This window comes from Notamacropus eugenii, chromosome 3 (genome assembly GCF_028372415.1).
Source record: "Notamacropus eugenii isolate mMacEug1 chromosome 3, mMacEug1.pri_v2, whole genome shotgun sequence".
In the NCBI taxonomy this organism is placed as follows: domain Eukaryota; kingdom Metazoa; phylum Chordata; class Mammalia; order Diprotodontia; family Macropodidae; genus Notamacropus; species Notamacropus eugenii.
This window is the reverse complement of record NC_092874.1, coordinates 483,030,004-483,051,575: the sequence shown is the minus strand read 5'-3', so window position 1 is coordinate 483,051,575 and position 21,572 is coordinate 483,030,004. Positions and strand designations below refer to the sequence as shown.

General features: G+C 44.4%; 1 protein-coding gene across 2 annotated transcripts in view; it reads left to right on the top strand.

The window, feature by feature from the left end:
- GLI3 (GLI family zinc finger 3) overlaps positions 1–21,572 on the top strand; it is a 286,311-nt gene that overhangs the window by 216,148 nt on the left and 48,591 nt on the right. For both annotated transcript variants that reach the window (XM_072599114.1, XM_072599115.1), the window contains 4 exons: positions 3,426–3,627; positions 14,665–14,881; positions 15,952–16,068; positions 17,939–18,079. In XM_072599114.1, coding sequence (XP_072455215.1) covers positions 3,426–3,627; positions 14,665–14,881; positions 15,952–16,068; positions 17,939–18,079 — 677 coding nt within the window. The remainder of the gene's footprint in view (positions 1–3,425; positions 3,628–14,664; positions 14,882–15,951; positions 16,069–17,938; positions 18,080–21,572) is intronic.

The following is a 21,572-nucleotide window of genomic DNA, read 5'->3' as shown; positions in this document are numbered from 1 at the left end:
GTGTGTGTGTGTGTGTGTTGATCTTACATTTCAGATTCATCACAAACATTTCAATTAGAGATTGTCTCAGCTTTGAAGAAAAAAATGAGCCCAGTGTTATTATGCAAATTAGTTATTTTAAAACAGTAAATAGAGAATTAAAATATGAGTGGGTGCTGGGAGGTCAACCCACATTACCTTCTGCATTTGATGAGAATGTGTTCAGTCAGACTAAGGCCTCTTTGATGTAAATAAAGGCTGAAGTCACCCTTTTACTTTGTAAAAATTAATTAAAAGTATCCTAACTTGCTGGAGTCTTCGGTAAAATTGATTGTCATTAAGCAGGAATCTCAATGTCCCATCATTCATCATAGAGAAATCAGCCCTTCCATTCTTTGTCAGAATTTTAGATTACACCACAGAAACAAAACAATGAGCATGAAGCCAAAATGATCATGTCTCTTTGAAACAATAAGGTGCCCCACACTCATTTCAGAAGAGTCTGATCGCTGCCTAACCCTGACTGCTGAGTGTGGCTGCTGAACAGGGCAAAGTCATTGAGAATTCTGGAGTGGCTTCCAAGCAAAGATCTCAAAGCACCCCCGAGTCCTCGTCTTCTACCTCTCCCACAAGGAGTGGATGCTACATGGAAAGGTGCTCAAAGGGCACTCTCTCTCTACCATCTTTAAAACTGTCAATGCTGGGTTTTAAGTAGGGCAAACAGGACCATTTGGACTTAGCTTTCTAGTTCAGAGGTGAATCGATCTTTTAAAAAAATGAGTTATTTCTCTGACTTAGTAAAATAGCAAAATTTCAAAGGAATTCAGCCATCCTTAATTCTCAAGCATTTTCAAATGGAGTCGTAGATGCAGAGTGCTTTGTAAACCATGAATGCACATCAGCTGCTCTCACACCTGAACACAAAGGCCTTCCACAATGTACTTGACAAGTAGCCATCTTGCCGCTAAAAGACCCCAGAAGGAACTGGGCAATAGGGCACCTGCCAAGGCAGCCTGTTTCACCGTGAAACAGTTCTAATGATTCTCTTTTATAATCCCAATTTCATTCTTTTCAGCTTGTACCCATTGCTGCTGCCCTCTGACTATAAGTCCGTCAATGAGCCTTTATTTATGCCAAGCACTGGGTCAAGCCCTCAGGATTCAAAGAAAGGCAGTCCCACAGCCCTTGCCAGCTCCTGTTCTCATGAGGGATATAAGATAAAAGCCACTAGACAGGAGATGCAGAGGGGAGAGGGAAGGCCATCTCCAAGGGCAAGGATCAGCAACTCTGGAGCTGGGAAAGGCTCTCCTCCTCTACTGTCAACCTTTCCGTGACTAGCAGAAGGCATCATGCCCTTCTCTGAGTCCGTTTTCATCTTCAGATGGAACATTCCCCGTTTCTCAGCTGATCTTACCAAAGAATGGACCTTCACCATCTGTGTTGTCCCTCTCTGGACACCCTCACGTGTCCTTCCTCACTGCTCAGAATTTGAACACAAGTCATCCTTCCTCACCCCAAGTCCAGTAGCACTCTTTCTGCTGCACCCCCAGAGATGGATACTAACAATAAGACAGTCAGTCAAAAGTAAAATTCTAAGGAGCAGCTGGGTTGCCCAGTGCATAGAGCTCAGAAAGACCTGAGTTCAAATGTGGCCTCAGATGCTTACAAGCTGTGTGATCCTGGGCAAGTCACTTAACCTCTGCTTCAGTTTCCTCAGCTGTTACGTGGGAATAGTAGCAGCACTCATCTCCCGGGGTTACTGTGAGAATGAAATGAGATAACGTCTTAAAGCTCTCAGCACAAAGCCTGCCATAAAGTAGGTAAGCTATAAATGCTTATCCCCCTCAGTTCTCTTCCCTGAATACACTTCCATGCTAGTAATGGCTATCCACAGCATAACAAATGAAAGACTTGGCACTCAGATCTTTAAAATTTAAGAAAGCAAAGATTTGAATTAACTGTAAAGACGTAGAAAAATTGACAAAGTTAATTTTGATTTTCCACATTAGAAATGACAAACTCATTTGGCTGTGGGATGACCATTGTCTTGTTCCATATATGTTGGTGTGTTTTTAACAATTTTTAAGGAATGTTATTTTACATGCAAAGATTCTACTCTGAGAAACAAGCTCCCAGAGCTTACTGAGGTGAGCCGGTGTCTAGCTGGCCACGCCAGTCCTTCTAATGAAATCTGTGGGCCCCAGTGGCCGAGTCTTCTGCCCCCTTGATTTGATCACTGACAGATAACTTGGTGCCTTACATTAAGGCCAGATTTCCACAAATTCAGGGCTATGTACACATACTGTCAGCTGATAAATCACCATGTCGGGAAAGAAAAGTCCATTTCCACTTAAGACCAGTCATGTTCGGTTTGCTTCTTATGGGGTGAAATGGTCATTGGACATTTTCATTAAGTTTCCCTTCATGGTTTAGCAATGAAAATGTTCCATTGGAGATGACACTATTAAGTCAGCAGGGCATACCTGCCAATACAAAGCACATTTAAAACCTGGGATCCAAGGAACTGGTGTTTTTGAATAGGGCTGAAGTGCGGGGTGGGGAAGGCAACATGGTAGCCTTTAATTCTTTACTCTTTCCATTAAAAATGGCACAATTCTGCCTACCCTACCTCAAGTGCACTCGAGCCCTGAGGCTGTCAGTGATAACTGCAGGAGGGTCTCTTCTGAGTGCCTTCCTCCTCCATTAGTCTGAAAAGCAGAGCCAAACCTCAGTTAGGAAGTTGAATGGCTATCACACTGTCCATTCTCAGTCCTTTTCATCCACTTGCCTTGGAAGTTCTGTGGGTAGAAATGAAAGTCAGATTTTCAAATGCATCTTATGGCTCCTGCAGTCATTTGAGGCTGGTTTTCCTTTTTGGAAAAAAACAAATGTCTCATTGAGAGTTTTATTCACCCTTTAAGTATCACCTGGATCAGGTAAGATCAATGGGGAACTTGGGAAGACGAGGCTCGTCGATGGGAATCTCATGTTTTCTTTCAGTTTCTCTCCTGGAAATGGTGGGGGCTTAAGTCTGTTGGGACCCTCTTCTCAGCCTCTGTCTTGTTGCTTGTGGCGAATTAATGATGTGAATGTCTAAGGAGCCGTCAGATCCATAAATCACCAGAAATGGGCGGGATAACACATAAAAGTCTTTCCCTTTTGTTTAGCAATTCATCACTTTGTTTGCACATTAATAAACAGCGCTCCCCTGAGGTAAGCTAGTGCAAGATAAATATTTCTCCCTAATTTCCTCAATTGTAGCTAGTAGATCACAGATCGGAAGAGTGGAGCTTGTCAAGGCGAGCTGCTACTGCTGCTCATGGGTGTATAAGGCTGGGCTAGGGGGTGTCTTTCTTTTACTCTCCCAACACATGCCCAGGAGTAATAGATAACCAGGTCCTTGGTACAATCAGACATAATTGGTCCTGGTTTTGTTTCCATAATAGGCACCAGATTCCCCAGCCCCAGGCTGTCCACGAGACCAAGCCGGAAACGGACACTGTCCATCTCCCCACTGTCTGACCATAGCTTTGACCTTCAGACAATGATAAGGACATCACCCAACTCACTGGTCACCATCCTCAATAATTCCCGCAGCAGTTCATCGGCCAGCGGCTCCTATGGTCACTTGTCTGCAAGTGCAATAAGGTACGTGTGCATTTGGTACAATCGGAACAAAAGCATGAATCTGTACCCAAACAAAGGTGTGTGTGTACATGTGTGTGTGTGCGTGTATGATAAACCTGAGGGAAGAAGTGCCCCAGTGCCTCCCCAGAGTCACGTCTGGCACAAAAGCCCTTATAATGAATTCCTAAACCTAATATGAACAGCAGTGAAAGCATTCCCTAGGTGCAGAGGGAAAAGACTTGAGTTACCTCATTACAACACAATTCTGGAAGGGGAGGATTTGCGGGGGACAGGCTTTTTTCTTGTTCTCCAAATAATAGTTGCTCATACTGATGAAAAATGGTTGGTATCCAACAGTGGAATCTTGGGGAACCTATGGTTATATGTCATGACATTGCCCTCCTGCTGAAGAGAAATGATGGTTAAAGAAAGCAGGAAATGGGGGCATTTTCCTTGGGAGAAAGCATGAAAGCAGCCAATGGAACTTCTCCAAACAGTGGGGAAATGGAGTTATGACAATCACTTAGTCATTACTTAACCTGATGCATTCTCCATGCTCTTGCAAACGACTGTGCCATCAGGAGAACTTATTCCTAGATGATCTGAAGAAAGTGTTTTTCCTTTGGAAGGCAGCCTCACGTAATGAAAAGGGTAGTGGAGGTGGGGGTGGAACTGAGACTCAGAATGTAGGGGTCCTCAGCTGCTCCTTAGCTGCATGATTTCCAGAAAGCCCCTAAAGTTCTTTGACCTTCTGTTTCTTCACGTATAAAATGGGCTTAGTTATGTAGGTGGGTAAGAACTGGATGTGATCATTCCTATGAGAACACTTTGTTATAGCAAAGGGCCAAAGGGAACATGTATTCTCCCACCTTGCCTGCTCCTATCTAGGTGGGCAGTCTCTTCACTGGTACAAACTGCAACCTTCCCATGTCTCCTCAGCCTGTACCACTGTTGCCTTTGTCCACCCACTTGTTTTTAAAGAAATTAAGTCCCTAGGTTTTGTCTTTTAAATAACCAATTAAAATGTTTTGCTTCTACTTGAAATTTCATAAATGGGAAGAAATCCCTGGTGTGGAAATCCCTTCACCAAACCTGATAGGCAACTCCTCTGGAACATCTGTAATGTAAAATTTTATGCATGATCGCATTCTCTAAGTGGCCAATAAGACCAGCAAGGCCAGATCTGGCTTGTAAGGCCAGTGAAGAATCTTCCCTCAGCCTCCTCCCATTTTCTTTTTCTTATCCTTGTCTCACTTCCCCTGTTTCCACCCATCTTCCCTAGCTTTTGTCTCAAAATTTGTTTCTTTGGATCCCAGGTACCCAGCACATGGTGTAACATTCAGTCAGTATTTAAAGAAATAGGTACTGAGTGATTGATCCTCCCCTCTCTGCTACCTTTAAGTCAGACTCTAACATATTTTACATTTAATAAACCATAAAGTAAGTCTAGAGAGGAAGATGAAGAAAGAGAGAAAAAGAGAGAGAGAGACAGAGACAGAGAGAGAGAGAGACAGAGAGAGAGAGCTGATCTTGATGGAGGGTATAGGGAGGGTACATTGAGGAATTAAAGTCAGCCAGAGCCAAGGTGCCAATGGAAGCAGCCCCACTCACGGCAAAAGGCCAGGGCTACTTTTCTTAACCGTACCAGCTGGGTCTATGGAAAATGGATCCCTGAGGCTATGACATCTTGGACTGGCTCTGACTGTTGTCTAGATCTTCGGGGAGCCTGGCCAGTCCCTGAGGCATTATTGTTAGATGCCATGACACCCCAGATGTTCTTAGATCAGCCCCAAGAATACCAGGCAGCTGTACAGTTTCTGCACATGCCTCATGCCTCAGCTTGAGAGCATGTAAACAAGGGGAGTGTCTGAGTTGATGTTCTATGGAATATTCATTCTTAAAAAGTGAATAAGGCCAATCTTTTTTCATGAAGAGACCTCCAGGGTCATACAGCTCTACTCCCTCAATTTAGAGATAGGAAGACTGAGGCCCAGTGAGTTGAAGAGACTTGACCAAGTTTGCATGGCTGGTATGGGACTGAGCTGACTTTAATCAGTCAATTCCAAGTTCAATACTCTTTCTCCTGAATTTAATCAGCATGCGTATTTTAAGTACTGACTGTATAACAGACATTGTCCTATGTGCTGAAGATACAGGATGAAAACCAAATGTTGGCTATTTGGTTTCTCCATGCTTTTCCCTCTTCCTTTTCTCTGTCTGATGATTTCATTCCAACCTTCAAGCCTTTTGAATTGAGGGATTTTCCCAGGGGACTGATACTACTGAAGCGGATCTCATTGGCTACAAAGCCTTTCTTAGTTGTTTATCTTAGGAAGCTGTGGCCTTCCCTAACCTCCTCCTCTCCCCCAGGTGACACAAGTCTGTGCCAATTGAAAGAGCTAGGGCTCAGCTATTACCTGTCCCATTGTCAGAAGAAGAGAGGACCTGTGAGGAGTCCAGGGGTGGGGTGGAGGGCTCTAGGCTAGAGGAAATCCAAAATCTCAAAGTGGAGCTTGGAGAGGAAGGAGGACCAGGATGGCATGAGCACGGTCCCTATAATGGGGATTCTGGGAGGACACAGTCAGTCAGTTGACATTCATTCTGCAACTGAACAGATGTTGGGACACAAAACTCATTGTCCCCAATTCTTCCCTTGCCTCTGCGTTATGTTGTGACAGATGATATTGTCACATAACTAACACAATAATAATGCAGTCATTATGACTGTCTTCTGAATGCAGAGGCAAGGAGTGGAATGGTTAGAGGGAAGAGAAGGGAAGCTTACAGGATGAGACCCTGGGAGAGAAGGAAGAGAAAATGCACCAAGACAAACTGGGAGCTGATTTTGTCAATTGCCTTGAGTTTGTCTAGTGGTTAGATTCCACCTGGTGTTGACTGGACATGGGACATCTATGCTATTTAGGTGTGGACAGGTATGTCTTAGGGCTGCTTATTAGATAGCAGCTCAGACTAGAAACATCTGGCTGCAAGTGTGTGTGTGTGTGTGTGTGTGTGTGTGTGTGTGTGTGTGTGTGTGTGTGTGTGTGTGTAACTTTATACAGAGTTCTCTGAAAGAGATAGAACAAGGTATCCACTTGGTTATTACATATTAGGGCACAGTATCTAGGTTATGCAGTCCCTGAGTTCTAATGCTGCCTTAGGCACTTAATAACTGAGACATCCTGCACAAGACACTTAACCTCAGTTTCCAAATTTATAAAAAGAGGATAATAGAACCTACATCTTAGCCTTGTTGTAAGGAGGCTGGAAGTTACCCTTGCACGTAAGAGGAGTTTCCTTTCAGCCTTAAAGGTCCACACAACTGCTGTGCCCCCTCGTCGATGTTGCAGATGGTCTTCTGGCCAGGTTCTCAGGGGCCTCTACAGTAGGAGTCCCTCCAGTTCTTCTTGGCCCACCCTAGATTTGCCATCATCCAGCTGGAGTGGCACAAGTCTGAGCAAGCTTTCCCTCGGAGCCAGCGCTGACAAGCTCAGCCTGGTAACTGGAGCCTCAGCTACATTTTGCTGTTGCAGGCATCATCTCCTACTATCCCTGGCAATAACAGGACTGGCATCCAGCTGGAGCTGGTGCTTGGTGGGAGGGCACCTGGGACAAGAGAGAAGCCAGCTCGCTTTCTCCCTGCTGGATTGGCTCTCAGGTGATGATAAGAGGGGAGGTGGCCTTTCTAGCAGAAGAGTCAAAGCTGAGTGAGGCTACCAGGGCCATGTTTCCTAGTGTCTTCAGAAGGCTCTGAATTCTCCTTCCCTAGGCAGGTCCTTATGCAATGCCTTGGCTTGGGTTTCTTGGTTTCTTTAATGGAAGATGGAGGCTAAACATTTTCCTGTGAATCTTATTTTGGAATTGTGCTCAGAGCCATCAGGGACACTTGTGGTATAATGGCCAGAAAGGGCCACAGAGTCAGAAAGATTCATGTTCAGATCCTGACTTGGAAACACACAAGCTAAGCACTCCTGGGCAAGTGGCTCTGCCTCAAGGGGCAGTTATGTGTCTGCTGGCACAGGGGCATCTTCACCAGGAGCTGCAGAGATCACTGTTAGGGAGTTCTCCTGCAGGGATCCACACTGCTGGCCTCTTAGAATCTTCCTCTCCTCATCCCGCATTCTCCATTCCTCCTGGTTCTGCCCTCTGGGTCCAAGCAGAATCAAGCTGATCTGCCTTCCACCTAACAACCATTGGAGACAAGCATGGAGTGGGTCATGACCCCCTGGATCGTCTCTTTGCAGAATAAACTTCCCTGTTCCTTCAGCTTATCCTCAGATGGCATAAATTTAGAACTCCATCAGACTAACAAGCACTTACTCTGGAGTCCAGGGACCTTAGATCAAAGTCAAACTCACCTGCTTACTGGGTGACCTTAAGCTGGTTTCTTATCCCTTAGGGCCTCAGTTTTCTCATCTGTAAAAATGAAGGGATTGGATTATGTAACATCTGATGTTCTTCTAATTTAACGTTTATGATCCTATGAACCTTCCCCATTCTGGTAGCTCTTCTGGATGATCTCTAAATAGCCAATGGCCTTCCTAAGGTACCAAGAACTGAGTATGGTACAGATATGTGATCTGACCAGGGTAATGGATGGACTATTTCTTTGTTTTCCCTGCTTCTCAGTGCAGCCCAAGCCTGGGTTTTTTCACCTGCCCCATCATGCTGTTGATTCATATTGAGACTATGCCTACAAAGGCTCCCAGATCTTTTCCAGAAAAAGTTCTATCTTAACATGCCTCCCCCAATAAAATAAGAGATGGCAATTTTCCTTTGAAATGTTATGAAACCAAGTCTAGATTCATGCAAAGCACAAGAGATGCACGGCATTGCCACTCTGACTCAGACAGTTCCAACATGTTTCCACCCCTTCTGTGCCCATCAGCACATCCTAGTCCTGGACCAGAGTCTTTCCACTGAGTGTTTACATTGAGCTTCATGGAAGCAAAGAAGCTGGGTCTTTTTTCTCCTCGTCAGAAACACAGACATGTGTACGTATGTGCAAAAAAATAAATAAATAAGATTGACACCTTCCCCTTCCACAGAGGACTGCAAAGAATTGTTTCAACCAAAGTGCAGCTGATGGTGGTCACATCCACTGCTGGGAGCAGACACTGACTGACCTTGTTAGGGAAGCAGCCACTAGATTACTATTAGAATGCCTGCTTTGTGAGTGTGAGTGTGCGTGTGTATGTGAGTGTATGTTTGTATGTGTATGTGTGTTTCCTCTTAAAGTTGTTTCCATAAAATGTGACGGCCTCATGTCCTTACAGTATAGTGTGCTGTCCAACTTTACCTCCTTCTGACATTTGTAAGGTTTTCAAGATGGAAAGTGTCAAGGGCATGGGGAGATTTAGAAAAATAAGCCATGTCAGCAGACACCCCAGGATGAAGAATCAAAACTACTGAAGTGTTGCTTTTCTTCTCTGCCCCCTAGGTGTAAGGCATTTGGATTGTTTTCTCAGTTTCCCCAAAATGCTTTAAAAAGTTAGTGTCACATAATTATATGGAAAAAGGGTCAATTCAAAATTAAATTTGTTTAGAGTAGATACTACACCTATACTCTACAGTCATGGCTCAATGTCACTTTATTTTTAAAAAATCCACAGGAAGAGAATTATTCCTTCTCCTTTTGTCACGGAATGCCCAGTTAAATTCAAAAGCCTTCACTGTGTCAAGCATCATATTGGACTCTAGCAGCAGAAAGACAAAATAACCCGGCACAACTCCTGCCCCACCAGAGCTTCCCTTCCACTGGGCTGAGATGCTCTCTGTTCTTTCAATGGACTTTCACCGTGCAATGGGCTTTCCCCAGTAAAACAGAGAGCAGAGACTGGTCCATTTGCATCTTTGGGGCCTGGCTCCCTGGCACATATTAGCCACTGAATCAGTTCCTGCTGAGTAATTGATTGAATGGCATGTACTCCTAGAAGTTAATACCAAGTAAAGCAGAGGGATTTTGAGAGGTTTGCTCCTTTCCAATTCATCCTGACACACCAAGGCTGGTGTGATCTCTTATGCTCAGGCAGGGCCCAGAGGTGGTGGCCCCTTTTGGGGGGACACCCTGACCCTGACCAAAACTTGATCTTCCCCTTCTCCTTATGCCTTCCCATGGCCTCAAACTAATAACTCAGGTCCCACTGATACTGGCCTCCTGTAGGCAGCCAGATACTCACATGATACCAGCCTGAGGCAGAAGGAGCCCTTTGGTGTGATGGAAAAGACCCTTTCCAGCTCCATTGCTGGTCACTTAAAACCATGGGCCACCTCTCCCAACATTCCTGCGATGGTCATGCTAGACTCTCTTATCTGGGAAGGATCTCCTTGGAAGCCGTCCCTTTCAACCTGCTCATTTCATAGGTGAGGCACCTGAAGCCTGGGTTCCCACCTGCAATGAACATCCGAAGGCAGATGTGATTCCGGAGCCAATTCTCTTTCCACTGTACCATGAGAATGCCCTTTAAGGTGCCCATATCCCAATGAAAACCTCAATGGCACCTGGGCCACTGTACTTGTTCTCACTTCCTGAGATGCAGTTACAGATGGCAGAAGGCAGGCTTTATACTGTGATCCAAGGAAGATGTGGCTCAAATTTCTGTGGATGTGTGGGTTTGTAAGGTTGTGTGGTGTTCGTGAGGTTGTGTGGTAAGGTTGTGTGGCATTTGTGAGGTTGCGTGGCATTTGTGAGGTTGTGTGGTGTTTGTGAGGTTGTGTGGCATTTGTTAAGTTGCACACACTTGATCTGATCCATGGTCTCTAACAGGCAGCAGTAAAGGTCTGAAGAGCTAATGAAAGAATTCATTAATTCCTAAATGGACAACAAAAGCTTTTCCAGGGTTGTGGGAGGTCAGAAATTTCTCCAGAAGTGAATATTCTGCATAGCTCAAGTATTAGTGGGAGAATTTTTTAAATACTTTTTTCATGGCAATTTTTTTAATGAATTACACATTTCTTATCCCTTCTTAAAATATAAAATATAGTGTATCCTTTCTGTGAAGATTCTGGGTTACCTGAAGGTTACATTCATTATGGAATAACACAATGATGTCCTTCAGGGATTACTGAGATATGGATAGCTTATTTCTGTTACACACAATGGCCCTGCATGGGCATATATTTTGGTTTTTTTTTAATGAAGAACCTAAAGACTTTATGTATATCCTTTTCCCCCTTTTATCCTCCCTTGCGCTCAGCCTGTAAGCTACCACTTGTCTTTTGTGCTGATCTTGATGAGTTATTGTCTAGCAGCTCTCCTCATGACAATGTCCTTTTCCTCTTTATTCTGACTTGACAAGAACTGGTTAGCAGTGTCTGTAAACTAAGAGTCAATAGGTCCTGAGTGTATCCCTAAGGAGTTTTCTCAAGACTAAAGTGTCACAGTTTTTATTTGTTTGTTTGTTTTGCTCCAGATGTTCATACTCCTCCTGCTGCTACTTAAAGGATAATGAGCAAATTGAAATTCAAATAATTTTCTTCTGACTTCATAACTATCTGCTTAGAATATTGTTCCTACTGGTTTTCCCCTTGGGAATAGAACCTTCTGCTTGATCTCTTAATGTCTTAATAGACCTACAATTATGTAGTTTGTAATAATAAACATATAGGATTTTAAAAAATCTATACTACTTTCTACAGATCCTTGGAAGAAAAGAAGTAGAAATCTTAAAAGTAATTCATGTTTGGTTTTATCTCATTAAAGAGCCCATTTGGTGAACTGGTTACAATAAAAGAACAAATAGGGGGAAGGAGGAGGCTAGCCAGCCTGGGGAGGGGAACTGAAGAGTCATCCCATTTGAGAGGTGGGAGGGACCTGAAAAGTCACTGAGGCACACCTGCCCTTTCTGAGTCTGGTCCCGAGGCCCAGGCTTACTACAAGTATCCCAGCCTGTCAGTGGCAGAAGTAGGAAAGGCAAGGCAAGTGACTATATTGGAGACCCTTGAGCTGACAGGTGTGCAAGAGAAACTCAGCTTTGTGAGCAAACTCTTTTTCTTTGGGGCATGGTTGTACACAGTTGTGAAATTTTTCAGCAGGACTGAGATACCCAGAGTAGATGGACACAAGGAAGGTAAGTGCCGATGACCATATGGTATGATCTGACTCAAGACTTACTCAGGGATTTCTTGATTCTCCCCATTCCAGCCCCTACCTGACTCCAGGGTGTCTTAATCCTGCTAGAGTAGTGGGACCAGTGGTCTAAACCCCCAAATGCATTCCAATATATGCTATCACATTAGTGCATTTTACATTGAAACCTTGAGGACAGGGGCTGTCTTTTTGTTTCCCAACTTGTATTTCTGTCCCCAGCACTTAACACACAGTAGGAATTTAATGTTTATCGACTGACTCATCACTCAGTTTTTCCCTATGTTCAATCTGCTCTCCTTGGATGGCTCCCAGTAAGCTCTCCTGCTGCAGCAGGGTGATTTGGCCAGTGGTGGAGAAGGAGGCGGGGTGACCCTGGCTCTGGAGCACAACCCTAGTGCGGCTGGTGTACTTCTCAGAGCACATCTTCTGTGACACAATTGCTCTTCCTTATTATGTAGCGACAAGTTCTGTTACAGAAGGGAGAGACTAGAGGTAGGCTGAGAGCCTGGGAGTAGATCACTAGTTTGGGGAAAAAAATGCTGAGAGGGACATTTCTAATATAACAGAAAATAACTCTCTCCCTCTCCCTCTCCCTCTCCCTCTCCCTCTCCCTCTCCCTCTCCCTCTCCCTCTCCCTCTCCTTCTCCCTCTCCCTCTCCTTCTCCCTCTCCCTTTCCCTCTCTCTCTCTGTCTCTCTCTGTCTGTCTGTCTCTGTCTCTCTCTCTCTGTCTCTCTTTCACACACACACACACACACAAACACACACATACACAAACACACACACATGCACACACCCCCTTCTTGTCACTCCACCTCCCCCCCCCCCCCACTTTTCTGCTCAGGTCATAATGCTCCTTTATTTTACAGTTGAATGTAATATAGTTCATTTTCTCCATGTGTGTATTATGCCTCAATCCCATTTTATTGGGCACTGAAATTTGGCCCCCAAGTTGCCGATCGAGCCATTCTACCTCCTGGAATGAGAAGCACCCACATTCTCAATGTCCCTTCACTTACTGAAGGCACGGAGGTCCATTTGGCTTGGGTCCATCCTCATCCGTTCACACGGGGGACATTGTGATTGCTTGGGGGTGGGGGTGGGAGGGTGCCAGCCGGGTGTCTACTTTTTTGTTTGTTTGTTTTTTAATGAACAGAATAAGGTAGTTACACTTAGTAATGCTCGCTCCCTGAAAGGACAGGGGGTGTTAAATCATTGTGTTCTTTGATGAATGGCTCGTACACTGAAGAAGAAATTGGACAAACTGGCACAGTGCTCAGTGAACATGAAATCAGCTATTAGGGGAAAGCTGGGGAACAAATTCCGAGGCTGATATGCATCTTTTGATTAATGTCCTATCAATCATCCATAGTGGCTCCCTTTGCTGAGCCTCGTGGTAATCATTCATGGTTGCTTACAGAAACACTGGCAGGAACTCTGGCCCGACAATAACGGAATATTATTACTGATTTCCCCCTAACTCTTGCTGGGAACAAGGGCTGTTTTCACCACATTTCTGCCTCCCTTTATTAAAGAAATACAATACAAAATGAAAAGAGAGATCCTCAAAGACTAGTCAAATTCTCTGAGGGCATTCTTAATGATATTCAGACCTAAATTGGTAGCCTTTTGTAATGCCGGGCTCCCTCACTCAATAACAATAATATAATCACATTGGAGCTGTCTCTTTCTAGGGATTGTCGTCCAGTGGGCAGAATGTAAAGTCACGTTAATGGACAGAGAATGCCTTTTGAATGGTTACTTAAAATGGTTGGATTTTTAAAATTGTAATATTATCGGTTAATGTGCTTAGTAGCAATAGCAATTAATGTCCCAGACTCGAAATTTGCATGAAATCTACCTTTGACATTACAAGAAACCTTGATTCTTGCTAGGGATTTCACCAAGGGTAGAAAAAATATTTTAATTTGCAAGGCTATTTTAACTCATTATAAGAAAGAGAGACCCACGAATGTAATTATGTCATTTTTTCATGCAGTTTTAAGCCATTGGCAAAAAGCTATATGAGCATTTCATAGTTTTCTAAGAGGATTTTACCCAGAACAATTCACTTTTGAAGTCCAACACAAAGAGCAGTTTGGCATTCTGTACCCAGAGCAGTCTGTAGGGCAGTTTTACCAGTACTCAACTGTAGTCTGGGGAAGCCTGGCAGGGAGGGGGTGTAATGAAGTGATGACAGGTATTAGCATGCATAATGGGCGGTAATAGACACTTAATGCTGTTTAACTGCAAGAAGGAGATGTGCTTTCCCATTGGGATATTTCCGCATCAAAGCCCATTGATCACCATTTTCCTAGGGGAGAGGTTAATCCATCAGCTTTCAGTAGCAGACAGCCCTGATGGAAATTCTAGAGGTGACATTCTGGATGAACCAAGCCTTCCGTCTTAACAAACAAATGAGTGATATGACAAGCTTGGTGTTCAAAACACATTCAGCCAATTGATTTTCTCTCCTCTTGTAATAAGATCTAGAGACGTATGAAAGAGTGTAGCCTGAGCCGTGATGAAAGGAATTGCTTCATCCATGAGAGTCTGTAGAGCTCCGTACCCGGGAAAAGCACTTCCTATAAAGCATGTCGTCACCCGTCCCTTTTTTATATAAAGTTTGTTATTGCAATAAATAGCTGTTATTGAACTCCTTGCCTTTTATTTTGGCTTTGCAGAACCTTCTTTAGGCGAGTATACATGCGCGAGTGAGTGTGTGTGTGTGTGTGTGTGTGTGTGTGTGTGTGTGCAAGCAGCAGTTTTGCTCTTGGGAGATGTTAGGATGGGCAGGTGACCATTTGGAGTAGATTACTAATAAAGGAACTGCCAGCTTGGATCCATTGGTACCTTTGAATCATGGCATGGGTAGGAGAGGATAGGAAGACACTGTATATGGATAGCATCCTTCTGAATTCAACCAAAGTAACAGTCTGTCTTCTTTGTTGTCTGCTTTCTCCTGCTGCAGTCCTGCTCTGAGTTTCACATACCCTCCTACCCCAGTCTCTTTCCAGCATATGCATCAACAGATTTTAAGTCGGCAACAAAGTTTAGGATCTGCTTTTGGACACAGTCCTCCGCTCATCCACCCGGCCCCAACCTTTCCTACTCAGAGACCCATTCCTGGCATCCCTAGTGTTCTGAACCCTGTTCAAGTGAGCTCTGGTCTGTCGGAGGCCACACAGGTGAGAGTAAGAGAACAAAACTCACTGTTGTCTCTTGAGAACTTTTCAAGAAAACCACATAGTCATGCAAGTAGTTAATAGAACAGCATCTTAGGTAGCAGGCATTGACTCCTTTCTATGTGCAGGATGCCATCTTGGACATGGCAGCTGGGTAGTGCCACAGCACACACAAAAATATACTAGCAGTTCAAATCCTGCCTCACATACTCAGTAGCTGTATGACCCTGGATAAGTCACTTAATATCTGGCTGTCTCAGTTTCTGCATGTGTAAAACAGGGATGATAATAGTGTCTACCTTTCAGGGTTGGTGTGAGGATCTAGAGATAATATTTGTAAACTGCTATGGAAATATTAAAGGGCTATGGAAATACTAGCTATTACACAATGCTAGTTATTACTTTTTCCTTAATAATTCCAGGCAGCATCCTCCTGATCAATTCTAGCCAGTCATCTGTGGCCTTTCCCAACAAAGCCTACCTCTTGAATAATATAACTTAATGGAGTGAGTTCTAACAAAGGTCAATGGAAAGTTACATGGTGCCTCACCCTGAAGCTCATCCCATCTTTAAATAACCTGAAATCCTAATAGAAGATCAGGGATTGGGAGACCTCATTTGCCTCCATAGGAGGACATTTCCCAGGTTCTCTAGCACATGGGCTAATGCAAGCAAGGGCGGGGAGATTCCATAGTGGGCTACTCTTCTCAACATGGTCCCATTAATTCAGAACAGAAGACAGCAACATCTCAAGCCCAACTGTTCTGGTCATAATGTTGTGTTTTCCCCATTTGGGCTTATTCTTTGTGAGAGCTGCTAAAACTTGAGTCCAAATGCCATCTCCGCACATTGACTGTAGCATATTTATATCCATGAAGGAAAAGGTAGAGCATCCTTTCCCCTCTCTGTTCTGATTCAAATGAAAGAATGCTCCATTCAGCCTGTTAATCTGGGTCCCTGAGCTCCCTCTCCAAATAAGGTTGTCCTCCAAATGAAGCAAAGCGACTCACATGGTTATGGGATGTTACGTTGATCAAGGCTTTATTTTGTTTTTGGACTGGAACCCTGAGCAGCAAAACAAACCAACGAGCGAGTCTGCAGTGAGCAGCACGGGAGACCCGATGCACAATAAGCGCTCCAAGATCAAAGCTGATGAGGAGCTGCCCAGCCCAGGGGCCGGAAGTCTGCAGGTACAGCATCTGGAGTCCCCTTCTCAGCGTGGCCTTTCCCTTCCTCCCCAAAGAGCAGGCTGTGTGGCCTCTGGACTTCTTTCAGGCATTGCTTTCACCCAATGCAGATATTCAGGAATACATGCAAAATTTTGCCTTGGCCCTTTTGTTGCCCAGAGCCCAGTATCTATCCGGACTCATTGACTTCCTATTTCTTTGTATCTTGAGAAGAGAACCCTGAAAGTAACAAAAGACAAGCAAGAGATAGTTCTAGGTAATGGAAAGAGGTACCAGCAATCACCAGATGGAGAGGAGATAGGTTATCTACAATCCATTGAATGAATGAATGAATGAATGAATGAATGAATGAATGAACAAATGGAGCCCACTCTGTATGGATGAGTGGCCTATAATTATCTTCACCCATTGACCTGGACTGAGGCTTATCTTTTACCTCAGCTTAAACCTCCGAACCAGAGGTGAAGCCAGAGCTGACTAATCCTGGCCATAGTGCAACATGCCATCTGCCTTTGTCTAGATAGCCCATATTAGCCCTAGACCTAGTTGATCAGTTGGCCCATTAAACTGAAAGTGGCAAAGACACAGCCAGCATCTGAGATTGAGCTTAGCTCTGGGCTTGCTTACTTAGAATTCCAGTGTGGAAGAAGCTCCAGGGGTGTGATGCAGGCCCATTCACAGCCCAGACTTGGCTTTTGGACTTGGACTCAGTTTTCTAGTGAACCTTCCTGAAATTTTGATTGCTATTTGAGGGAAGAGGTTTTGAATCTATTTCCAGACTGACAGCCAGTCGAAAAGCCTCTGTGGCTCCCTGAGAAAGGACGTACCCTATCCCAGTATGTGGGGTTTCTCCATTTCCATGGAGATGGTTGTGACTGGGAATGGTGGGGGGAAGTGAATGAGGAATGCTAGCAACACCCCCAAACATGTTCAATAGCTCAGTCTTTGACATGGAGATCGTGGGGCTCTGAAATTGGACCAGGGAGGGCAATATTAATGTGAATCATGGGTTCCCACCAAGCGGGAAACCTCTTGGAATGGCTGCAGATCTATTAAATAGGATATGAGGGGCATAAGATAAGAATTTGAGAGGACCTTGGAGTCCAACTCCCTCATTTTACATAGGAGGAAACTGACCCTGAGAGAGGCTAATGACTTGCCCAAGGTGATACCACTGACAAATGTCTGAGGCAGGATTTTAAATCAGGTCCTTTACTTTAAAAGTATGAGAAAACCAGAGGAATATTTTCAAGGGTCTCAAGGCAATCAGCTAGGGTAGAAAAGTTGCCAGATATCACCCAATTGATGACAAGGCAATAAATTGTTGAATTCAGGAATTCTACAAGTATTAAGTCCCTTTGGTGTAAGTCAGGCAAGAGGATTTATGGGAAAAGTACCTGCAAACGAAATCTAAGAGTTCAGATTCTGACTTGGGTAACAAGTTTCTACCCCTCTATGCACCTCAGTTTCTTAGTCTGCAAAAGGAGGAGATTGAACTAGGTGATTTCTGATGTCCTTTTCAGTTTGATAATCTATGATACAAAAATAACCTTTGAGAGACACAAAGACAAGAAAGAAACAGTCTCTGATCTCACAGATTTGCAGATGAGGAATTCAAGGTTCAGAGAGGGCAAGGGACTGGGCCAGGGTCACACAGGTTATCAAAGGATATCAAAGACTCAAGGAAAGAGTGCTAGCCAGTGCCTGGGTTTGGGGCGCCTACGCTTTCTCTTTCCCCAGTTGATGAGTTGCATCTTTGGTCGGGTTTTCCTTGTCCCAGTTAACCGCTTCCGCCAAACCCTTCCTCCACTTTCTTCTTGGTCTAACCCAGCCTCCTCCTTTCTTCTCCTCCCCTCCACCCTCTGCCTTTCAGGAACAGCCTGAAGGAATGACCCTCGTCAAGGAGGAAGGGGACAAAGATGAAAACAAGCAAGAGCCTGAAGTGGTCTACGAGACAAATTGTCACTGGGAGGGCTGCGCGCGGGAGTTTGACACCCAGGAACAGCTTGTGCATGTAAGTTAATGGTATTCTGGAGTGGGGCTTCCCAACGGCATAACCTCTTCCCGGGAGGTCAGCGGCACTGACCCCGGGCTGAGTCAAGTCCCTCTGGCAGCAGCGTCACAAGGCGGAGAGGGCTTTATGAGTTTCTGAGAAGAAAGAAAACTCAGAGCCACAGTTCTTGACCTGTTCAGTCAACTAAAGCTTACTGGGAAATTCAATAAAGCCTTCTGCAGAGAGTATAATGGCTCTGATCCTAGAAGGCTGAGAACACTATTTGGAGTTTCAGACTTTGATGGTTATTGAGTGATAGTAAGCTGGACATGAATTATGATTAACCTTTGAATCAAAAGGCATTTCCTCCCCCTCCCCCTTCCCAAGGTCCCATCACAATAGAGGACTGGATTTCTGCCTACTCTCTCCTCCACCCGCCCCACCCCAACTCCCACCCTACCCTTCTGGCTCCAGAGGGGCCCTTGGAGGCCCTCGTTGTTCAGGAATGGACACCTATAGGTTCCTTTTTCATTGAATTCTATATTTACTGTTCTGCACAAACTCAGATGGATTTTACAGTAGACATCGGTTATGATGTATTTTGTGATATTTCACGCCATTGTTACGGTATCATATGTTTGGACCTGGAAAGGACCTTTGAAGACAATTGAGGTCAAACCCCTCATTTTATAAATGAGGGAAGGGAGGTTCAGTGTCTTGTCTGATGTCACGTAAGGAGAGAGTCAGGGTTTTATCCAAACTCGCACATTCCCCACGGCACCTGAGGCAGGGATTTGCCCACCCCCTTTCTGAGAGATAGCCAAGAGATGCTGTTGGAGCCAGCATCAGAGGGTTTCCCACATCTGCCTCTGCCCTTCAGGCTGGGAGCGAGGGGGTTGGGACAGAACAGAAATGCCTCTGGTGCCACTGAGCTCCTTGTCAATTGGACTAATCAGGAATAAAAGGCTCCCGCAGCTCAGCAGGTGCTGAGGGTCAGAGATTGGTGTGAAGCCCAGTGTCCAAGGGCCGACTCTAACAGGCTCGTAACTTGATGGCAGCTTTGTCGGCCTTGCCCTCCCTCCCTCCTCACAGGCACGTGGGTTCACACATGCCTTTGGTTTCCATTCTTAGCCAATCCAGGTGTTTGGAGAATTATATGAAACCAGGAATCATGTATTTATTATGTTTATGTATTTATAAAATATATATATCATCTTTACAATTATATTAAATTATTAAATAATAACAATCTTGTGCATTTCTAACATTAGTGTAATATGTACAGAATCTTGAAGACAGTCTAGGCCCTGCTGTGTGTGCTGGGTCAACATCCACCATCGGAGACTCAGCCCATGCATCCCATAGGCAAAGACATTTGATTTTTTTAAATCAGGGCCTGTCTTCTTCTCTCTTCTAAAAGCCCCCTTTCAGCTCATCAGGTGTGAAATGAGGATGTAGAATGCTTGAGTACTTTGTGATAGACTGCTAGGCATGGTCCAGAAGGAGAAAGTCAATTCAAGGACCTGCTTAAAGAGCTAGTGAAGTGAGGGCTAGGATTACCGCGCCCCCCCCCCCCTTCCCTTACCCTTATGTACAATGGAAATTTCTTGAGAGTAGAGGAGATTTTCATTTTTGTCTTTGTACGCGCAACACAATGCCAACTCATAGTAGGTGTCTTAAAATGCATGTTAAATTGAATTAAATCCAAGATCAAAAGATTTTGCACAGCTAGAGATCATGCCTGCTTTCTGTAACTATGGATCCAAGGGGTAGGGAGAGGGCTTCTGGTCCCAAGGTGGAAATTAAGGTCAGCCATAGCAGCTCCTGAAAGGTGTCTCCTCACACAGATTGAGCATTCCCCCTGCCCCCTCCCTAGAGGCAGTACCTTGACTCCCTTCAGGTGGGATGTTCTGAGAGATGGTAGCTTCTCTCTGACTGCGCTTGTCCTGTATGTCAGTTTGCTGGTTCACAATGAGTATGTGCCTACAGCTGTTGGCACCAGCAGAGAAAAGGCTTAGATTCAGAGGCCTAGAATATTAGAGCCTAGGATCAAGGCCAAGAGTCAAGTTTTATGGAGGAATCAATTGACCCCCAAACATGCCGAACTGGAGACTGACAAGGCCAGTCCCCGAACCCATTTTCTGATGCCAAGTCTGATGCCCTTTTCTTATGATGTCCCTGCTTCCCTGCTTTTTAAAATAGGCTGGGGCAGTGGAGGGAAGAGCGAGTAGGTAGACCAGGAAAGACTATTTCTGTGAACTAATGCTTCCCCCTTGGGCACTTGTGAGACTGAGATCCTGGTGGATCTATAGAAGGAGTCAGCAGGGCTAAGCCTCATCTTGGATGGTTTTGCAAAGACTCAACACTGAACCGTGGAAATGAGCAGTTGGTGTTAAGTGAAGATACTTCAACTCTCATCTGATGGCTTCTGAGTCATCTCATGAAAATGCCCACTGTGACTATCATCTTTCCATTAAAGAAAATATCTCATATTTGTTTTGATCCAAGAGAATCACAATACAGAGAGAACAAAACTTTGTTAACCACTGGAGGCAACAATTGGACCCAGATCCCGGGACTGAAAAACAGAATTTTGTCTATACCACAGTGAACTCTGGGTCTGAGCTCCCAAGTCCTGAGCTCTGTCCTCTGTCTTTGTGACTTTGGACCAGTCATGCTCCAAATATGACTAGTTTCTCATTTCTAGAAAGAGAAGTCTTCTGAGTCATATGATAGTTGTAACCTTGAACAAGCCCTTTATCTTATCTGGAGCTCAATTTCTTCCAACTGAAAAAAAAAAAAACGGGGCCTTTGTGGTCCTTCCTAGTACCAGACTATTTCCAATTTCTCCCAATTTAATTCAACAAGCATTTATTAAGAGCTTACTATGTGCAAAGTAATTGGCATGGGGAATTCCTGGTGTGGAAGCTCCTTCCACCAATGTCAGTTATCAAGTTCCTGACACATAATTTGAAAGAGTTGCTTAGAGAACCAGGATGTGAGGTTGGCCTGGGGTCACATAGCCCACATGTGGCAGAGGAAGGTCTTGAAGTCAGGTCTCTATCACTCCAAAGTCCACTCTCTATCTCCTCTGAAATATTGCCTTTCAACCTCAAGATCCAAAGATCCAAAGTCATATGGCACCTTCTTCCAAAAAGCTGAAATTCTACAGTAATTGAATTTTCTCAAGGAACTGCAACTTATGAAATTTTCCAGTGTGTCAACTCCCATTCTCATTTATGAGATGTTTTCTTCATGTTGTGGTAGAGTGGATTTGGAAGACCTGATATGTTAGGTCACGGTGGGTTAATTTTCTCTCCCCCGTATGTTTCCTACAGAAGCGACACAGAACTTTGAGAACTCACTGAATCTTCCTGAAAAAAAAAATGAAGTGTAGAAGGGACTCTTTTTTAAGGGATTCAGGGAAGCACGAAACTTCTTTGATTGCTGTAACTTTTTTCAAAGAAAGAAGAGTTTTCTCGAATTCAGTGAATTTTCCCGACACAGACAGCCA